General features: G+C 41.0%; 1 protein-coding gene and 1 long non-coding RNA gene across 2 annotated transcripts in view; both read right to left on the bottom strand.

The window, feature by feature from the left end:
• Nucleotides 1–4,847: 4,847 nt before the first annotated feature.
• Nucleotides 4,848–13,595, bottom strand: LOC124518985 (uncharacterized). The gene is made up of 2 exons (XR_006963960.1): nt 13,509–13,595; nt 4,848–6,183 (listed from the first exon to the last, which is right to left on the bottom strand). It is a non-coding gene; the product is annotated as an uncharacterized LOC124518985 (long non-coding RNA).
• Nucleotides 13,596–14,693: 1,098 nt separating this feature from the next.
• The window catches only part of ANKRD46 (ankyrin repeat domain 46), a 41,533-nt gene continuing 35,294 nt past the window's right edge, over nt 14,694–20,932 (bottom strand). The window contains exon 5 of the mRNA XM_047088864.1: nt 14,694–16,720. Coding sequence (XP_046944820.1) covers nt 16,504–16,720 — 217 coding nt within the window. The 3' untranslated portion in view covers nt 14,694–16,503. The remainder of the gene's footprint in view (nt 16,721–20,932) is intronic.

Raw genomic sequence — 20,932 nt, 5'->3', positions numbered from 1 at the left:
GAAACTGAATAATGGGTAAAAGTGACGTTTAAAATGGCACGAGAAAAGGCCTGGTGGGGACTCTAATGATGAAAAATTTGTTAACACTTGCTGAAAAAAATGAAAGACACTCTCACAATATTTGGCTCCACCAACATACAAATGTGCTGTTATTCCCCCGTCGTTTAAAAAGAAGGTTTTTGGAGCCCCTGGGTGGCTCAGTTGGTTGAGCATCTGACTCATGATTTCGGCTCAGGTCATGATCCCAGGACCGTGGGATCAAGCCCCGTGTTGGGCTCTGGGCTGAACATGGAGCCTGATTGAGATTCTCTCCTCCCTCTGCCTCTCTCCCCCTCTTGTGCTCTCTCTTTCTAAAATAAACAAAAAATTAAAATATAAAGAAAGCTTTCTCTGTAAAAATGATTCAACCAAGTAAATAAAGAAGGGGAAATCTGCCCTAGAGAAGAGTTCCAAGTAATACATGTGATGCCACCCCCTCCAGGAGCTGGAACTTAAATCCCCTTTCCCTGAGGGTGGGCTGGACTCAGTGACTGGCTTCCAGAAAGTAGAGCATGGAAAGGGAAAAAGAGTAACTTTATAGGGAAGACACCTGACAGACACCATGTTAACCAAGTGATGAGGGTAACATTACCAGTGATAAGCCATGTTGCTGTCATGTGCCCCTGATGTGATCTAATGTGAAGGGCACTTCACCTCTGGGGTGTTCTTCCTCCAAATCCTATCACCCCAGCTGAATCATAAGAAAAGCTCAGATAAACTCAAATTGATGGACATTCCATGAAATATCTGACCAGTACTCTTCAAAACTGAAAAGGCATTAAAAACAAGGAAAGATGGAGAGAGGGCCACAGACTGGAGAGACTGAGGCCTGACCCAACGTGGCCTCCTGGGCCAGAGAAAGGCCATGAGTGAGAAAACTGGTAAAATACGGTTAGAGACTGTAGAGGGGCTACTTGTATAACGTCAACGTCAGTCTCTTAGTTGTGACAAATATACTATGGTGCTATAAGAAGGTAACATTGGGTAAAGCTGGGCAAAGGATGCACCAGAGTTCTCTGTTCTGTCTTTGAGACTTGTCTGGGAATCTAAAGCTATTCTGAAATCAAGTCTATCCACTCAACCCCCGTAAAAAAATCTTCATCTACAATTTAAAGACTGACAATATCAAGTGTTGGTAAATCTGTGAAGCAACTGGAACTCATACATCGCTGGTGAGGGTGTAAAATTACATTTTAGAAAACATTTTGGTAGTTTCTTATAAAATTGAACATACATTACTATATGACCCAGTAATTCTACTCCTAGAAATTTACTCGAGAAGTGAAATTTATGTCCACACAAAGACTTGTATACAAATGTTCATGGCATCTTTAATCATAATAGCCCCAAACTAAAAACAACTTAAATGTCTGACAACAAGTGGATGAGTAGTCAAATTGTGGTATAGCTGTATGACAGGATACTACTCAGTGATATAAAGGAAGGAACTATGATACATGCAGAGCAAAAGAAGCAAGGCATAGGAGTACATCCTGTATGATTCAATTTGTACAAAATTCTAGAAAAGGCGAAACAAAGCTCAGTGATAAAAAGCAGAACAGTGGTTGCCTGGGGTTGGGTTTGGGAGGAGGGGGTGGGAGAGACTGACCATAAAGGGGCACAAGGGAATTTCTGGGGTGACGGAAGTGTTATATATCTTGATTGTTGTGATTACATGGGTGTATACATTTGTCAAAACTCATTTAACTGCATGCTTCAAATTTAAATTATTCCTCAATAAAGTTGATTTTTTAAAAAAGCTTCCTCTTGCTCCCACTTACCCTGCCAGCTACTGTTTTGCAAGGCTCCTGAAGGAGTTATCTATACTGTCTGCAGTTCTGCCCCAGATTCTCTTACATCCACACCAGTCAGGCTTTCGTTCCCCTGGCGCATAGAACTGCTCTCCTCAGGACTAAAGTGACCTCCATGCTGTTGTTAGACCCAACGGTCAGTTCTCATCTCTCACATCTGACCTGACCTACCAGAACATCCCATACAGTTCACATTTTTTTCCTTGAATCTCTCTCTTCCTCTAGTTTCTGGGGCACAGTAGTCTCCTGGTTTTCCTTCCATCTCTGATTACTCTTCCTCAGTGTCTTTCTTTGGTTCTCCCCATCTTCCCAACCATCTACTGTTGGAGGGCCTTGGGATGCTCTTCCTGTATGCACTCAGATGATTTGATTTCATTGTATCTTAGGGCTTTAAATTCTATCTATATGCTGAGAATTCCCAAATCTGTACCTCAAGCCCAGGCCTCACTCCCAAATTCTAGCCTCATAATTCCAACTGCCTACTTCACCTTTCTATTTGGATGTCAAACAGACCTCTTACAGTAAACATGTTTAAAATTGAACCCCCTGGGGTGCCTGAGCGGCTCAGTCGGTTAAGTGTCCGACTTCGGCTCAGGTCATGATCTCATGGTTTGTGAGTTCGAGCCCCACGTTGGGCTCTGTGCTGATGGCTCAGAGCCTAGAGCCTGCTTTGGATTCTGTGTCTCCCTCTCTTTCCCTGCCCCACTCCTGTTGGCACTCTGTCTCTCTCAAAAATGAATAAACATAAAAAAAAAAAAAACTGAACCCTTGATCTTCTCCCATAAACCTGCCCACCTGCAGCCTCTTCTATCTCCGCAGATGGTCCTGACATCTCACCGTTTATGCAAACCAAAAACCTAGGAGTCATACTGGACTATTCTTTTTCTCCTACTCCATTGGCTTTACCTTGAAAATACATCCATAAGGCGTGTATTCTTTGTCATTTTCACTACTACAGCCTTGGTCCAACCATCATCATCTTGTTGGAAATAAACTAACTGGTCCTCCTACTTCCACTCTTGCCTCCCTACACTCTGTTCTCAACACAGCAACTAGAGTGACCTTGTTAAAATTCAAGTCAGATCACATCAAAGTTCTGCAGTGATTCCCTCAGAATAAAAGCAATGTCCTTGCAATGGCCTTGAAGGCCCTACATGATCTAGCCCCCCATCACCTTACCTCTGTGATTTCATCTCTTAATATTCTCCCCCTTGCTCGTTCCTCTCCAGACACACTGGTATCTTTGCTATTTCTCAAACACACCAGGCGTATGCCTGCACACCTGAGGGTCTTTGCTCTAGCTGTCCTATCATGATGCTCTCCTGGCCAACTTTCTCACCTCCTTCAACTCTTAGCATACAGATGTGCTACTGACCTACTCTCTTTAATACTGCAGCTTGACCCACCATCAGCACTTATTCCCTTACCTTGCTCTATTTTTCCTTTGTTTCCATAGCACTTACTTTCTAATGGGCTCCTGCACTGATTTGGTCATACCCTATGATCTCAAACAGATGCGGGCCTCTGGTTTGCTGGGCTACAGCTGTGTTCTCGGAGCCACTGCCCACTTCCCAGGACAGATGACACTTGTCTATAACTGCATCATCCAGCACAGAAGCTGCTACTGTGGCTTGAAATGTGGCCAGTCCAAAATAAGGTAGTACCAAAAAGAATATACAATATCTCATTAGTAATTTTTAATATTGACTCCATGTTACTATTTTGGATATACTGGGTTAAATAAAATATACTATTAAAATTAAGTTCAACTACTTCTGCTTTTTAAAAATGTGGCAACTAGATAATTTAAAATTACTCAGTTGGTTTGTATTCTATTTTATGGGGCAACACTGATCTATGAGGAAAAACTACACGTATCTAGAAATCAAATCCCAGGAGCTTGAAAATCCACATTTCCTAAATGTGAACTGATGGTTTTTTAATTTCAAGTTCTACTGAGATATAGTCAAATTCCATTAAGACAAATTCCCCTTCAGGATTTGACTAATTGGGTTAATGGGGACATTTGAAGAAGCTTTGGCTTTGTTTTTATTCCTCTATCATTTGGTGATGCTGTGGCCGGGGGGCTGAAAGCCCCCACAAAGGACATATGCAGTCTCCTCCTGAGATTCCTCTGACATTGAACTTGCACCTGCTCTCCTTTCAAGAGCACGAACTAAGGTTCTCCTTTCAAGCTCTCCTTTCAAGAGCATGAAGCTGCAGCCTGGTGGGTCACTGAGGCTAACAGGGTGGAGGTGGGAGCCAGGAGGTGCCTGCTAGGCATGGGACAGTGTCCATGCCACGATGGCCCAGCTCAGACCTGCAGATGGGGCAGCTGGTGGGCTGAGATACTTGGGGCAGACCTGTGTGGGCTGGCAACCAAGCCATAGGCCAAAGGGAAGGGCTTCCTCTTCTCAGGACTAAATGCAAGGGGCTTGTCTCTAGCAACCAATCTGTGGATGGAAATCAAAGGCTGTAGTGAGTTGCAAGAAAAACCAACTCCCATGGCCTGGAAACACCATGGACTTCTCGGAGGCCAGGCCCCAAGAGAAGGGCGCTGCAAAGCTGGGGGCAGGGGAACAGACAATATAGAATGAGAGGCTCAGTGACCTAGGGACCTGGCACCAGGAAGACACAATGATGGAAGGAAGGGCTAGGTTAGGGAAACTTTCTCTGATCTCCCGAAATTCTATAATCTCGCCATATTGTTTTTATATTCTTGAGGCAGGGAGGGGGAGAGGGAGGCAGAGCACTTGAAAACTTGCCCCTGGTTCTAAGCTCTCTGCCTCTGGTCTTTCCTGGCAGTGGTGACTCCTTCCTGACTCAGGGCGGAGGATCTGGACTAGGAATTATACTCTTAAATTTCTCATGAAAAGCAAAATAGAATTTCATCTTCTGTTTTCTCCCCTTTCTCACTGTGCCAACTGTAGGAAAAAAAAAGAAAAGAATATGCAAAGTGAAAAGGATTCACAAGAGATTGCAATGCTAGAAAGTGAATAAGAAATGAAAACAACAAAACAAAACGTTATTTTTAATTTGCTTTCAGAACTCAGAAATGCAGGTCAATCATTTAGGACAGGGGAGGTGGACGCAACTGTGCCAGATGCTCCAGGGATGAACTGGGCAGGAGGTAATTTCAGATGAGAACCAGGGAAAATCTGTCCCCAGCCAACTTGCCACTGGGGAACGGAGCATCTCCTCAGCGGACAGAGGAATTGCTCTCAGTCTTGCCAGAAGCCCCGGAGAAGCAGGACTGCTGGTGGCAGTGGGTGGGGGTGAAGGGCTTGGCCTCTCCAGAGGGCTCTGCTTCCATCCCAAAGCCATTGTCTGCCTGTGAATGTGCTTTCATCAGCTGCAAACCGTATTTATGGCTTCTCGGAATTTTCCGAATGAAGTAATTTTTTTTCCCCAGACCATTTTTCTTCACAACTGAAATCAGATCCCCGCATTCCATGGAGACAAACAAAACACCATGACATCACCGCCGGGGAGCTGTCATTTTAGACACCATCGCAGCCTTTTGTTCAAGATCAAATAGATGTGCTTTGCCTAGTGGAGGTCACATCCTGCTCCGGCAGAGGGGATGGTCCTCTGGTTTCAGCTTGAGGAACTGCGAGGGCAGCGGGTACGCTGGGCAGACTGCAGGGTGGGACTGGACAGGAGGGGCCCAGTGGTGAGGTCTTTCTGCTTCTTCTCCAACTGCAGAGCTTCAGAGATGCCGCTCCATGACACCAGTCATGATGGGGACAGCCCCAGGTGTCAGTGACACTGACGTCTGTGTCTCTCCTTTCTTGGCCTCTGATGCTGAGGCGACAGCAGCCAGGTGCAGAGAGCACTGACCGGGGGAGGTTAGATGGTTTGGGCTCAACTTCTGTCTCGCCTTGCAAAGCTCCCAGGCCTGTTTCCTCCGCTGTAGAAGTGGGGAGGGTAAAAAATCCCAATTCTGCTACCCTACAGAGATGCACTGGGAGCAAATAAGAGACCAAATGTCTGGACCTGGCAAGCACAGGCCCTGCTTCTCCAGTTCTTGCCTTTACATCTCTCAACACCCAGAGGAAAGTGCTCTGTAGCTCCTCAAATGTCCTGGGCTGCCGGCAGGGAAGATTTAGGGGAGACTGGTAGAGACTGGTCAACATCCTCTTGAGCTAACAATTAAGGTATTATTTAAAGAAAGCTCAAAAAAGACTGCAAGCCATCCAGTCATCTGGGAACCCAATCAGCCAGCGCCTGAGGGTCTGACCAATTACAAGAAACCAGAAGTTTACCTTTCTGCAAATAAATGCTTCCTAAAGTGCAGGGTGGGGGGCTGGCACAGTTCTAGGTAGTGGTTGGCCTAAAGGGAAAGAAATCATGTAAATATGGTAATAATTGAGAGCTATCAGAGCCTGCATCCAGTATTTTACATACTTTATCTCATTTGAGCCTCTGGTTCGTGTTACTATTTTCATGTAACAGACGGCGAAGCTGAGGCTAAGGAAGAAGGGTAGGTTAACCTGCCCAAGGCCCCTCCACTGTAACTGGAGGCTGGGGATCCAAAGCCAGGTCCGACTCCAAGGCCCATGTGCTTAACCACTAAGCCACTCTGCCTCCCAATCACAAATAGAGGGTGTCTGCGAAAAGGCGTGCCTTGCTTGTTTTCATGTAAACCTGGTAAATAGCGAGGTAGAGAGACCAAGTTGTGGGTTTGTGTGTGTTTCCTGTGGAGCGCTGAATGTAGGGCATCTTGTCTCATCCCTTCATACCCATTCTTGCAACTCAGAAGCACCAGAAGCAAGACTGTTACATCTTACTTTATCAAAATTAAATTAGTAAGAAACATTATACATCCAAACACATTTTAAAAGGCTGACATTTGACATAAGGTGGTCATCTATATTTATTCCACAACTGGAAATGTTATTTGAGCAGTTGTAAGCCAGCGAACCAAAGTTAGGCCACGGTCTTAGTAATTAGGGCTCTATTAACGACGACAAAGAATCTCAATCAGCAGGAGAAAAGGGCCTTAGCCATTTATCTCTGGAATTGAAATAATTTCTAATAAGAATAAGCCTTTTGATTTAATAGCAGCCGTACTGCCTTTTGATTAAATAGAAGTTGTATTCTGAGTAGGGTCAAATGTTTAGTCTGTCCAAAGAGAATCATAGTGTAGGATGGGAGCTCCAGGCCCCTTCTATTTATAGCATTCTTTGAGTCAGGACCAAAAGAACAAGAACTCCTTGCTTTTCAAGTCTCTCTCTCTCTTCCAATTGTAGCTCAAGACAAGGGCAGGGCAGGCCTTGCAAAGGTGAAGGGTTTGCCAAAGGGGAAATGAGATAGTGCAGAGCTCCTCTGTGTTGGGGCCTGGGGCTGCCACTTTCCAGAATGGGAATTCCAGTATGGCTGAAGGTTTAATTAAGGATCTAGTGCATTCCCATTTCATGTGACCAACACGTACTTACTGAAGATCATAAGAAGTAATGGTGGGTTGCTAAGCCCAGCCATTCAAATATTTTTGTAATCAGGCAAGATGATGTCACCACATCTCTGGGGATCTGACACTGTCAACATAATCTAAGATACAAAAATCATGAGAAAAATATCATGCTTCTCCAACAGAAAAAAAAAACTCAACCAGAAAGAAAATACAGGCTTCCATAACTTTCATTTACTCCGTGATATTCAAGAGTAGCTCCATTAGAAGAACCCTTTTGAAAGAATATAGTCAATGTGGCTACCCACATCCAGATCTTTTTTCATGGAACTCAATGGAAATCACCCTCTTCATATGCGTTTCACACTTTAAAACTTCACAATTGGTTTAAAAGGTACACTTCCCTTCTCAATGTAAACCTGAGATTGGGCAGTCCAGCTGTCATGAGCTTGAACATTTTCCTTCTCCCTGTCACTAGAGAGGTCTCTGGGCTCTCTATTCATGGCCAAGAAGCTCCATTATTAAGAAGGGGCAGCAAGAGCTAATGAGATGATGCCTGGAAGGTTCTATGGGTTCTTCTAGAGCTGCAGCTATGAAAAATCATGGACAGGGGTCTTAATTAATAAAGCAGTTATTAAAGCTTCCTCAGTAAATCAGAAATTGTGTGATAATGCGTAGATCATTTGCACATAAAAAGCTAGAGTTCAGTTAATAAACCACGTAATTTACTCTGTCAAGAGAAGAGGAGAACTTACACTGAATCCCTATAGAGTACTGAGTACTTTCAGATGTGGGGACTATGAGAAGCACCATGTTCTAATGGCTACGCACTAAACTGGAAGAATCAGACTCTTGATATGGTCTACTCCATGACCTTAGGAAACGGACCACATTTTTTAAGCCTTGTATTCTTTATGGGAATAACAACACTATCAAAATTTATAGGGTCAGGCACACACACACGCAGGCACACAGCACACAAATAAATAAGTTTTGTTCATTGTTAAGTCTGTGAGGTAGGTATTGTTTTACAGATGAAGGTAGAGGTTTAGAAAGCTTACGTTATTTGACCAAGGTCAGTCTACACTAACGATAGCTGGGATCTATCACCTCCCAAGTTTGCATGTTTTTCAGTATAACCACAGCCTCCACGGTCTGATCCAGAACTGGAATAAAAGCTAAAATAAAAGATGAATGTGGACAGTTTAATAAGGTGAAATACAGAACTGACACTTGATTAAATATGTCTCCCTTCCCCCAAGTCAGGGGCCCTACTAAACTATAGGAGAATCAAAGCCTGAACTTTATAAGAGTAAGAATTTGGGGATCCCTACATTTTATTTTCTCCTAAACTTGAGTCACAGGCTTAAAAGAACAGCCTGTACTGATGGAATGGTGCTAACTAGGACTATCCAAAGTAAGTTATAGCTTTTTGCCAGCTTTCTGTGCCAGTGACCTAGAAACTATTCCAAAACCTATTTTTGTTTCTTAGGGGCTGAAATTTCAGTGAAATAGCCCAGCCAACTCTGACCCAGAGTCTTCAAATTTAGAAATTAATCTCCCAAAGAAAGGGAATATTAATTTTTATTGTGACAGAGAATAACCTTCTCGTAGCCCAATTATATGAAGAAATAACTAACTCTGTAAGGCCACACTTCTAAATACCTGCAATTTATAGCATGAAGTTGCAAGAGAATTAGGCTGGCAATTATTCTGTAACCTCCAAAAAGGTTTTCTGGCGTATGGACGCATACAAAAATGCACAAGGACTCTGTGGAGCTAACACTACACACCATACAATTTTAAAGGCACATTAAAGAATACTGTAAAAAAGAGAAACAACAGAAACTTGCTTAACTATGTTTACTCATAAAATAACATATGCACACGTTAACTTGTAATGATTCCTACAACACCAACAAAAATTTAGCCATCTATTATTTTTTTTTATCTCAAGAGTAGACTAACTATTGTACATCTCAAGTTGGAACTACCCTAAATCAGAGCTTATTATGAAATTGACCCTTAGACGAATTTGGACATGAAACAATAACCCAGATTAAAACGAAGACAGAACCTTTAGGGGAAAAAGGGAGCAAGAAGGATCTACTGAGCACCCCTAAATGAGGGATTGATTCCTAAGCAGATACAATGACAGTTTTATTCTGAGTGTGGGTTATTCTATCTTCACTCATTTCTCACTGCCTTTTTAGAACTACTTCAAAGACGTGGGAAAGGACACCTGGGAACACCTACTGAGGCGCGCACTTAACACCCACAGACAGCTCTGCCACACTAGAGAACTAAGCACTTGTGTGCCCTATGAAGCACCGGCAAGCAGGGCATTTTAGAACTCCAGGGCTGACATTTACAAACAGTCCTGCCACCATCAACCCCCTCACTTTAATTAAAAGTATACAGCAGACAACAGGACTGAAGAAATCATTGGTCTCCTAAGAAAAAGTACTGCGACTGACCAGTGAAAAAGTGCTGCAGAAACTCGGGGGCCTTCTGCCTAGCTTGCTTGCAGCGTCTCCACGGTATGAGGTGCTTTACAGAGAAAATGCATTATTCAAAGTGGATTTTTTTTTTTTCTTTTTGAGAAGTGAAAGATTTCTCAAAGTGTTTATCAAGAGAAGATGATAGGTTTATGGTGATTCTCCCATAAACAAATAGAGTGGGGTTACAGGAAAATACATTCTTGGCTTGTGACATTATCGGTATACTGATCAGATCAGTATTTTGGTTATCTATTTAAAGTACACAGAACACAATGGCAAGAAAGTTTATATTTATGTGTTTAACACTAGATACTTGTATTTTTAAATCATATTTACAATAGCCTATGGGGAGGCTGGAAGATGTGGATAAGGGAAAGTGTGATAAGAGTAACACATTATATCTGGATTCACATGAACAGTTCTGCCCCTTTCTTACTTGTGGGACCAGTCATTCAGTCCCTCTTGGTTCTCTTCCCCTCCCTAGATGACTCCTAATGTCCCTTCATCTTTAAAATTCTGTGACTATAGTAACTTGTTAATGTTCAATTTTCAGGCTTCACTCAAATGATTCATCAGAATGCTAGAACAGAACCAGGACATTCGATTTCCATAGTTTAGAATAATACCTGCTTATTCAGCAGAACTTAAATCCTTTTTGGAACAGAGAGACATATGAATAAGGGAAACGGACAATTGCAGCTACACCAGAAACCATAAGTGTATTTTGAATAGGAGGCAACAAACTATTGTTTCCAATTGCAAAAGGTCAGTGCATTTTCTGCCGTTAGTTTCCAGAAATTGAGTTTTGTTGTAGTCCTACCAATCCACACTAATAAAAATAACTGTCTAATTAACTATCCATCCCCTATCACGATTCAAAAATAAATAAAGGGACTTAAATAATACAGAATTACATAAATAAAAAGTGAACATTTAGAATAGGAAAATAAAACTAAAGATGAGCATATAAACTAAACCAGGAATGAGGTTCTAGTAAAACACCATACTGACCTACATTGCAATTCCTTCTAGGGGAACCCAAATTTGGCATTAAGCTTTCCAGCCTCTAGCGTGAATGAAGAATTCTACCTAATCGATTACATAAGTCATAGAGAAAATAAGATGAAAGCAAAAGCTCAGAAGAAATGTAGTTGTTTGCAGTTGGAAGAAGCAAAAGTTCCTCTTCAGGTGTCTTCACAAAGAATTGTGCCAACAGCATCCTCAGTAACTTTCCTTAAATAAATGCAGTGGTTGGGTACACAGGACTATTCCTCAGGACAATTCTGGAAGCATCAGAGCACGAGGGTTAGGAGAGATTTCAATCTTACACTGCCTGAACACAAATCCCAGCTCTGCTGTGTGACTCTGGGCATGCTATTCCAACCTGCCTCAGGTGCCTCAGTTCTCTAACTGTGAGGTAGGAATAATAACAGCAATTTGCAAAGATTTTGCAAGTCAAAAAGCATTGCATAATATTACCACCTCTTAATGAAGAGCTAGGGAAAGTAACTGGGGTGGGCACTGCCATAATACAATTCAATATCTAGCTTTACACTGATCTGATTTGACCTCATAGATTTTAGAACAGTGCTGTCCAAAACAACTTTCTCGTGATCAATATAATAGCCTCTGGTGGCTACTGAGCACTAGAAATGTGGCTAGTTTTATTTTAAAATGTACAGTGGAATTGGGTTTTAGGCTCAGATAACTGTGCTAATGAAGTACTGAATTTCTAATTTAAATAACTCACTAGTAACAAGTGGCTATTACACTGGACAGCAGGGATACAGAAATTTCAGAAAGTTTGAACAGTACTAATCTGTAAACATCTTCCAAGCAATAACCTATAAATATCATTATAAGTTTTTGGCGAATATTAGGCAACAAGGACTCCATATTGCTTTCCTTGATATCTAACTGGAGTGTGGCCACCTCTACTGCTGGTTAACGTAGACGCTATGCCTTGGGCTTTGGAACTGTCCGTTTTTGATGTGCAAAGTCCAAGGTGGCTGAACAGAACACGAGACTATCTGTGCTGTGAGGAAAGTCAAGGAGGTATCCATGGCAAGGCTAAAATCGTCCCTAGAACACCGCGTTGAAGCTACTTCAGAGCACAAAGAAATGTCTTGATCCCAAAGTTCTACTTCGTCTAGCACAGTTGGAATGGTTTGGACCTGAGCAATTTTAAAGAGTAGTTTCACCGGATGCTGGTCTCTTCCCTGCATCCCCCACACAGTGTTCTATTAACTTTGAGAAATGCTACTTCTCGGTGTACCCTCTAAGATAAACTATGTGGGAAAGGCGTGCCAAAATGACTAAATAAGAGAAGCTGTAGTATGAATGTGAGTCCCGGATAAAAGTAATATTTGCTAAAATCAGTAGAACGATTTCATGTAAGTCATGTAATATAAAGGCAAAATAAGTGGAAAAAATTGATAATAAAATGTGTATTTCAATACATAAGTGCTCAGGCAAAGACACACAAGAAGAAGCAATAAAATCATTAGTACCTACACGCTACGTATGTCGGTGACTTAATTATCATCAGTGGCACTGCTGTCAGTAATAAGATTTTTTAAAACAGGTACTAGAATTCTTGGTCAAGTTTTAACAAAATAAAAGTATGATCTCATAGGTGTATTCTTGGAGAATTATATTACAGTGTATATTAAAACTGTATAAAAAATAGAGTTGGGTTTAGGGCTCAAATACCTAAGTTGTTTTTTTGTTTATTTTTTGAAAGTTCAACAGAACATTCAAGAATCATGTAACATAAGGAATCATTCTTTGTTGAGCTAAACCATCCCATGTGCTGTGGGACATAAAACACCTACGGCCCCCGCCCTCTAATTGCCAGCCATACCTCCAATCATTTCTAAAACCTCTGCTCCAAGCCAATCATATAAACTCTATCACTTCCACCCTCACCAATCACTGGTTCATCAATCCGGGGTTAATCGTCCAATGCGTGGCCTTGGATGGTTTGAGAATAGGGAACATGATGTAATGTCAGTCAATGAAACCCAGAGAAAGTTTGCTGGGGGCCTGGCAGGAAAAGTTTCCCAGGAGAACACCACAGGAAGACAGTCTCTTTCTTCTTTTCTACATGGTTACAGATGGATGCTGAGGCCTGAAAATTCTAAACTCTTCTCAAAACTAGCTGGAGGATGAAGTCAACAAGCAGGAGGGCAGAGCCAGAGGCATAGGAGAACTTGAGGTAAATGTGAATTGTCACCCTTGGGGTCTACTCTACCTCTAGACTTCCAGTTCTGTAATTTCCTATGGTTTAAACCACTTTCTTTTTTTAAAGTTTATTTACTTATTTTGAGAGGGGGGAGGGACAGAAAGTGGGGAGGGGGGGGGAGAGGGAGAGAGAGAAAGAGAAAGAGAGAGAGAGAGAGAGAGAGAGAGAGAAAATGAATCCCAAGCAGTCTCCACCCTGCCAGCACAGAGCCCAACTCGGGGCTCAAACTCATGAACCGGGAGATCATGACGCAAGCTGAAATCAAGAGTTGGGACACTCAACTGACTGAGCTACCCAGGTGCCCCTAAACCACTTTCAATTTGGATTTTGGTTTCCTGCAGCTGAAAGCACTTTGATACATACATGAACAATTTCATACCACAGAAGCCTAATTGAAAAAAAAAAAACAACCCAAAATAACAAACAATAGCAGGTGAATATTGTTCCTGGACTTCTATACCATGTATATACCAATTATGCTTTTTTGTTCGTTTGTTTTTTACCTGTAGTAAACGAGCCTGCACGCTCACACGTAAAGGAGCTACACTGATCGAGACTGCAATTCTTCCATCAAGTGGCAAGCATACTGTAGAAGAATGACCAACACAGGTCACACATGCAGCCTGTTAAAGAAAACATGTGAAATGTAAACAGCTATTTAATCTGAAAAAATATATAGCTGCAGGTGAAAGAGTAATAGTATATTTGTGTACAGAGTTCTCCACAGCACAAGATGCGCTGTGGGCAGACAGGGTAGTACAATGGACTAAGGCCCTGGTCTCATGAAGCTTGTAATTACAGACAAATGAAAAAAACAAAAAACCATGTTTATTGGTAACTGATGAGAAATAACAGCAAAGAAGGTTAATGAGGAAAGGTTTTCTGAACTGCCAGAGTATGAACTTCAATTTTAAAGGTTGGTAATACTGAGAGGGTGTGGGAAATGGTGCATTACAGGATGAGGAAAAGTTAAGTATTTAGGAACGTGGGTGGAAATTCAGTAACATACTGCTGTGATGGCAGCAGGTAAGGTTCTAGACGACTCCACTGTCAGGTTCATGACACAGTAGGGCAGAAGGAAAAAAAACTTATAATCGGAGACAGAGCTTCAACTTGGAATGCCTGTTCCACTATGTCCATCTGTCTGACTCTGGACAAGTAACAACCCTCCCCGTGTCAGTCTCCTCACTTTACAAAATGGGAAAATGTAGCTTGGGTCGGGGGCTTAGAGATGACACGAGACGAGGCGTGTTAAGTCACATGTGATAGAAAGGTACTTGATCATGGTAGTTATCACTTAAAAATTTTTTTTAAATGTTCATTCATTCATTTCCATAGAGAGAGAGTGCAAGCAGGGGAGAGGCGGAGAGAGGGAGAGAGAGGGAATCCCAAGCAGGCTTCGCGCTGCCAGCACAGAACCCAATGTGGGACTCAAACTGAGATCATGACCTGAGCCAAAACGATGAGTCGGACGCTCAACCTACTGAGCCACCCAGGCACCCCAGTTATTACCACTTTTAAATCCACAAGCAATTCACCCAAATTAGTTTCAGAGCCTTTACAAGACAAACTTATGTGAAACTGAATATACCTATTACATCAGGTTTGAAAAAAACTTTTCAAAGGTTGCAATTGCAACCTATTCCAAAGTGCCCTAAATTAAAAGACAATGACACTAAGAAAATGGGTTGTGATTAAGAGACTACAAATGCATTTATTGGTAGTATTACTGAATGCTGAATGCAGAGATTAAAATACAAAGAAATCAGCACTTAAAATCTTTTAAAAATGCAGTATCTTTACATACACATTAACCAATTCTGCATATCTATTTAGATTTACAAACATAGAGCAAATTCCAAAGCTTTCACTCTGAGTACACTTTGATTTTGAGTTCTAGTGTTCTCCATTCTAAAGTCAGTTGTTTTTTTTGTTTTTTTGCTGTTTTTACCAAGTATGATTTATTTTGTTTCTACCCTAAAAACAAGACTCTGTGAGCTGATCCTGAAGCAGTCCGTTAAATCAGGAATTTTTAAACAGCTCTTTAAGAGAGGATAAAGCCACATGAAAGAAAATGCCTAATCCTACATATATAAATACAAGAGAAAATATCAAGAAGCAACAAGAATCACAGAAATACCAATCCTACTCTAAACTATAATTTCTACTTCTAGCGACAATTCAATTAGCAGTAGCTTAGATGCCTTTGTTCTAAAAAATAAAACCATTAGTTCTTTCACTACAGTTTTCTGACTATACTCAATGAATAATTAGGAACTCTTCATATACTTTTTAAAAACTCAAGTATATGATTTATATGGAACAGGATCGTTAACAAACACAAGAGACCTTCAGACATACTGCTGAAAGCTGCAACATAGTTTGGGGACCAGATTTCAATTTCTCCAGTATTGCCATGCATAAAGAGTTTATGGCACCCAGCACATAGTGCTCAGCACTGTCAACTTAGAAACGCTCCATCCATTCCTGCATCAGAGAATTACTGACATGGATGGGACTGTTACAACAATTCTCACAGGGCCTCTAAACAGGACTGCGTGTAAAGTGAAATGATTGTAAACTATGAGACTGCTGTGACAACACAGCTAGCTTGTAGAGCTGAATTTTTCACAATAATAACACTACAGAATTACAGTGACAGCGACATGTGTCAGAGTCCTCTTTACCTGCTGACTATTAAGTAGAAAAAGAGTTTTCTGACTATGTTTTTGATGAACAGGAGATCTTTGAAGTAAACATTAGGGGAAATTGGAAAGTGGACAAAACAAACTCAAGTTCTCTTTTTCACAGACATTTACAACAAGCAAAGCAGTTTACAAAAAAGAAAACCAAAGTTGCCCTATAAACAAATAAATATATGATCAAATCAATCATTTTTGAAGAAAATATAGCTCATTTTCAAAAGTTCTGTTTGGTTTGTAACTAGACTCGAAAATATTAAAATAAACCAAACAGATTCCTGCAATACTGATTTGCTATGTGAAAAAAGCACAAGTTTTAAGCTGAATCTTTCATTCTCTCCCCTATTCCCAGAAAATGAAAAGAAAAAAAAGCGGGGGACTCTTGCAAAAATAAAACCAAAACCAACCAGCTAACAAAAAGTAAATCATATAAGAAAACCCTTTTTTTTGAACACCTCACTTTAGTTGGTCCCATATCAGGGTAAGGTTTCCGTAGCAAGGACTCCCTAGTCTCTTCCTTTGTCTTTCATTCTTCAATCACCTCCACGTTTTTATCAAACAAGGCTATGTGAAGGCTTTCCTAACAAGTCAGGCTGAGTCAGAGGTAGCTTTAGGATGAAGTATACTTGACTACGGTATGTGGTTAGTTCAAATGAAAACGTTACGTTGTTCAAAAAGGATTACAACACCTAAAAATGCACAACGAAAAAAATGTACAGCCCTCACTGCCTTGCCTAAGAGAAAACTTTTGAGAAACTCAGAACGTGAGGCACTGGCCTCATCCCCATTAGCCCCTTTAATGCACCAGTTCAGGTTGGTTCTCCACGAAGGGGAGCACCCCGCTCACATAGTAGGCAATGCCAAGAGACAGCAAAGCAATGACAAAGATCAAGAGCAACACCCTCCAGAAGCCCAGATCCTCGACAAACTCCTGCCATGTGGTTCGGAAGCTGGACAGGACTCCTTCCCCTTGCTGCAGGTTGGGGTTGAGGAGAGAATGGCTTTCCATGGCACTGTGAAAGGAGCAAAGAAAAAGGAAAGAGACATGAACAACGCATTCCACCCATTTTGGAGACATACAACAGTAGCCACGTAACCTAGAAAAGACAGGACACAACACTTATAAGAAGAAAACTGACCTATTCCTACTCGCACACATTCACATACTCATGTACGTATCTGCATATATCTGCACAGTCTACCTTTGACTGTAAATTAAGCCACAATGACTATGTTTCTTGGTTTAGTATCCAGCAGAGCCAGAGTTAAAAATCCTTTTCTAATGAAAAGGTCCTAAGCAGAAGTCTATTTTTTTAAAGTTTATTTTTGAGAGAGAAAGGGGGAGGGGCAAAGAGAGAGAGGGAGACAGAGAATCTCAAGCAGGCTCCACACTGTCAGCAGGAAGCCTGACGTGGGGCTTGAACTCATGAAACCCTGAGATCATGACCTGAGCCAAAATCAAGGGATGCTTACCCGACCGCTCCCCCAAGCAGAAGTTGTGAAGTTTGTAAAATGAGTTGTTTCAAACTCACAGTATCTAAGTAACCAAATTTTGGTTACTTTAAATTTAGAATTCAAAACAAAGATTCATACCTTGAGAATTCATGTTAATGAAAATAAGTCAAGATGGGTAAATCTAAAAAAGCATTTTATATACAGTGTGTGAATCTTAGAGTTAAAAGGAAATTATCATTTATTTAGTTCAATTATCTGACCAATGAAGGAATTTCTTCTTTTAACTGTAATCCTCTAAAAACGGACATTTAGCTCAGTCTGTTGTACATCTGAACAGGCCTAGTCATTATGGAATTCTTAACAGCTTCCTCCTACTGGTTGTAGCTCTATCTGGTACAGTAATACAAAATAAGTTTATTCCACTTCTGCATAAAGGCTGAATCTAATTGAAAATACAGTAGCACAAGTGCCATAAAAACGGATTCTTATGACGCCTGGGTGGCTCAGTTGGTTGAGCATCTGACTCCAGCTTTCAGCTCAGGTCGTGATCTCACGATTTGGCAAATAAAGCCCCATGTGTGGCTCTGCGCTGACCGTGTGGAGCCTGCTTGGGATTCTCTCCCTCTCTCTCTGCCCCTCCCCCCGGGTGTGCACACGTGCTCTCTCTCTCTCAAAATAAATAAACTCTGAAAATACTAAACAAAGAAACACGGATTCTTGATTCTGGTTTTCAGAACTCTATCAGTGAGAAATATGACCCCTATAAGTAGAAAACAGGATATCTGACTTTGGTATTTGGAAGGCCACACTGTGATGAATTCAAAGCTCAAAGGGATTAGCACCCACAACTATGTCACAACATACAGGCCCAATAACAGGGTAGCATTTAGATTAAAACCACAATGACCATAATCATATGTGCCAACTATCTCTTGCTTATAAAAGGTCATTTACTACCCGTCCTCAACCCCTTCTCTTCATATTCTTCCAACTATCTGGGTATAGAACAATGGAAACGGTCTGGTTCATCATGCAAAAACCGGCATTCTTATCTAACCTACAATTTTACTTTACTTCTTGATACTTAATCAGAAGTCCTTCAGCATTTACTAGTATTAGAGGTCTTCTCTAGAATCATAGGAAGCTGACTTCCTAATTGACCAGTCTGCCTGACATCCAAGCTTTTCTTCTTTATATATGAAAAGATGTTTATTTTCTAAATAAGAAAGGACATTTTCAGTGGGAGTCTACCAGAACACAAAAACTTAAAAAAACCAAGTTCAAAAATAAAATTGGAACTTTGAGGAGGTTTAAATACATAATACCATAAATAGATAAAGAAGTTCAGGACAGGTTAATTTTGACTTATTCAAAATTTATTGACTATGTCCAAGTTGACATAATCTCATACTCAAAGATGTTGGGTATAAAATGAGAATTTAGTTGGGCATTCTCTAGGAGCTCATGAAGCTCTGCCAATCAGAATTTCCTAGGGTGACCTTATCCAGTGAAATGCTTTCTACTGTATGTGTGCACATAATATTTTTTTTGTACGTGTGTCATCAACACTGTCTTTGTCATCCTATGCTCACAAATTAAAAAATGACTACATTAAGCTTAGGACATATGGGGGAGTGGGGAAAATATTTTTCACCATCTTGATTTATGGGCCCTTTAGTTATGCTTTGTCTCAGAGAACCCTAAGGGTAATGGAAAATGCTAGGTACATTCAAAACTTGCTTCATGTTCTGCTAATCATCACACAGCTTTGCCACAATGCCATGTGCTAGCCAATCCCATTAAGCTTTATTCCTTAACCTTTTCTATTGATAAAATTCACATATCATAAAATTCGTCTTTTTAAGTTGCACAATTGAGTGGTTTTTAGTATATTCACAAAGTTGTACAACCATCTCCACTGATTTCAGAACATATTCATCGCCTCTATAATAAGCTCTGTACCGCTTAGCAGTCACCGCCCATTGCCTCTTCCACCAGATCCTGGCAACCACCAATCTACTTTCTACGTGCTGATTCTGGACATTTCATATAAATGGAATTATCTATGTCTTATTTAACCGGCTTCTTTCATGTAGCATGGTTTTAAAGCTCATCCATGTTGTAGCATATTGATATATGGTATGTCATGCCTTTTTATGGTGGAATATTCCACTAGATGCATGAATGACATTTTGTTTATCCACTTATCAGCTGATGGACTTTTAGGTGGTTTCCACCTTTGGGCTTTTATAACTAATACAGTTATAAACATTCATGTACAAGTTTTTGTGTATGTTTTCAATTTTCTTGGGTATACACCTAAAGTGGAACTGTTGGTTCATATGGTAACTTAGTGTGACTTTCTCAGAACTGCCAGACTGCTCTCCAAAGCAGCTACTCTACTTTACATTCCCACCAGCAATGTATGAGGGTTCCAGTTTCCCCACATCTTGCCAATACTTGCTGTCATTCCATCTTTTTGATTACAGCCATCCTACTGGGTATGAAGTAGTAACTCACTGTGGCTTTGCTCTGCATTTTTCTAATGACCAACGATGTTGCCTTTAAGCTTTTTAAGCGTCAACCACCACATGTCTACCATGATACTGAGGGGCAGGAATAAGATAGGGCAACGAGGTAGTACAAGTATTAATAATCCAATCTCTGGGGGCACCTGGCGTCTGACTTCGGCTCAGGTCATGATCTCACAGTTCATGGGTTCAAGCCCCATGTCAAGCTCTGTGCTGACAGCTCAGAGCCTGGAGCCTGTTTCAGATTCTGTGTCTCCCTCTCTCTCAGCCCCTCGCCCGCTCCTGCTCCGTCTCTCTCTCTCTCTCTCTCTCTCAAATAAACATTAAAAAAATAAAAAATAAAAACAATTCAATCTTTGGGGGCACTGGGTGGCTCACTGAGTTAAGTGTCCGACTCTTGATTTCGGCTGGTCATGATCTCACAGTTCGTGAAATTGAGCCCCAAGAAGGGCTCTGCACTGACAGCATGGAGCCTGCTTGGGACTTTCTCTCTCCCTCTCTCTCTACCCCTACCCTGCTTGCATGTGCATGCTCGCTCTCTCTCAAAAATAAACATCAAAAAAAAAATTCAATTTTTTAAGAACTGGCTTTACACAATGCTATAAATAATACAAATCCTTATACTAAAGGAAATGACAGGTATGCGAAAAAAGCAGGAGTAAATATTTCATACTGAGCCACTCAAATGACTAATTATACGTACTACTTAGCTAATAAGTAATCACAACTGAGGCAAAATAAAGCCAAAAGTATACTTCTGACAAGAAGATGCCAAGAAACTGGCTATTAACAAAATATAGCAAGGAAGGTCCCCAAAATATACCAAGCAGAAACACATTCTTGGACATTTTTCACGGCAAAGAAGCTTAAAGTATTTGTGAAAATAAACTTCAAGTTATCTTGGAAGAGCATATTTAACAAATAATAGATAACTCAATGTTATTATGTTGCTTATAGCATTCTGTCAATCCGGGGTACAAAGGTGTGAGAAAAGGGCTTGCCAAGGTATCTCAATGTATCTTGGACTTCCTGCTTATTTTATCTACTTGTCAGCTTCTAGTGATAACTCATGAGCAGCATGTGCTGTTCTAGAAGTAAAACTTACTCTGGACAGCAGTAAGTTCTTGAAAGTATCTAAACAAATAGTCCTAAGCTTGAGAGTGGAATTAATGGTTCCCACAGAGTACACCAGCCAGCACATGAAGAGGAGGGAAAGCAATCATGGGTACAAAGGAATCA

Source organism: Lynx rufus, unplaced genomic scaffold (assembly GCF_022079265.1).
Source record: "Lynx rufus isolate CCGP_SWC_20201006 ecotype Redwood Valley unplaced genomic scaffold, mLynRuf1.p SCAF_26, whole genome shotgun sequence".
Taxonomy (NCBI): domain Eukaryota; kingdom Metazoa; phylum Chordata; class Mammalia; order Carnivora; family Felidae; genus Lynx; species Lynx rufus.
Note: the sequence above shows the minus strand (reverse complement) of the source record. Positions and strands in the feature narration are given on the sequence as shown.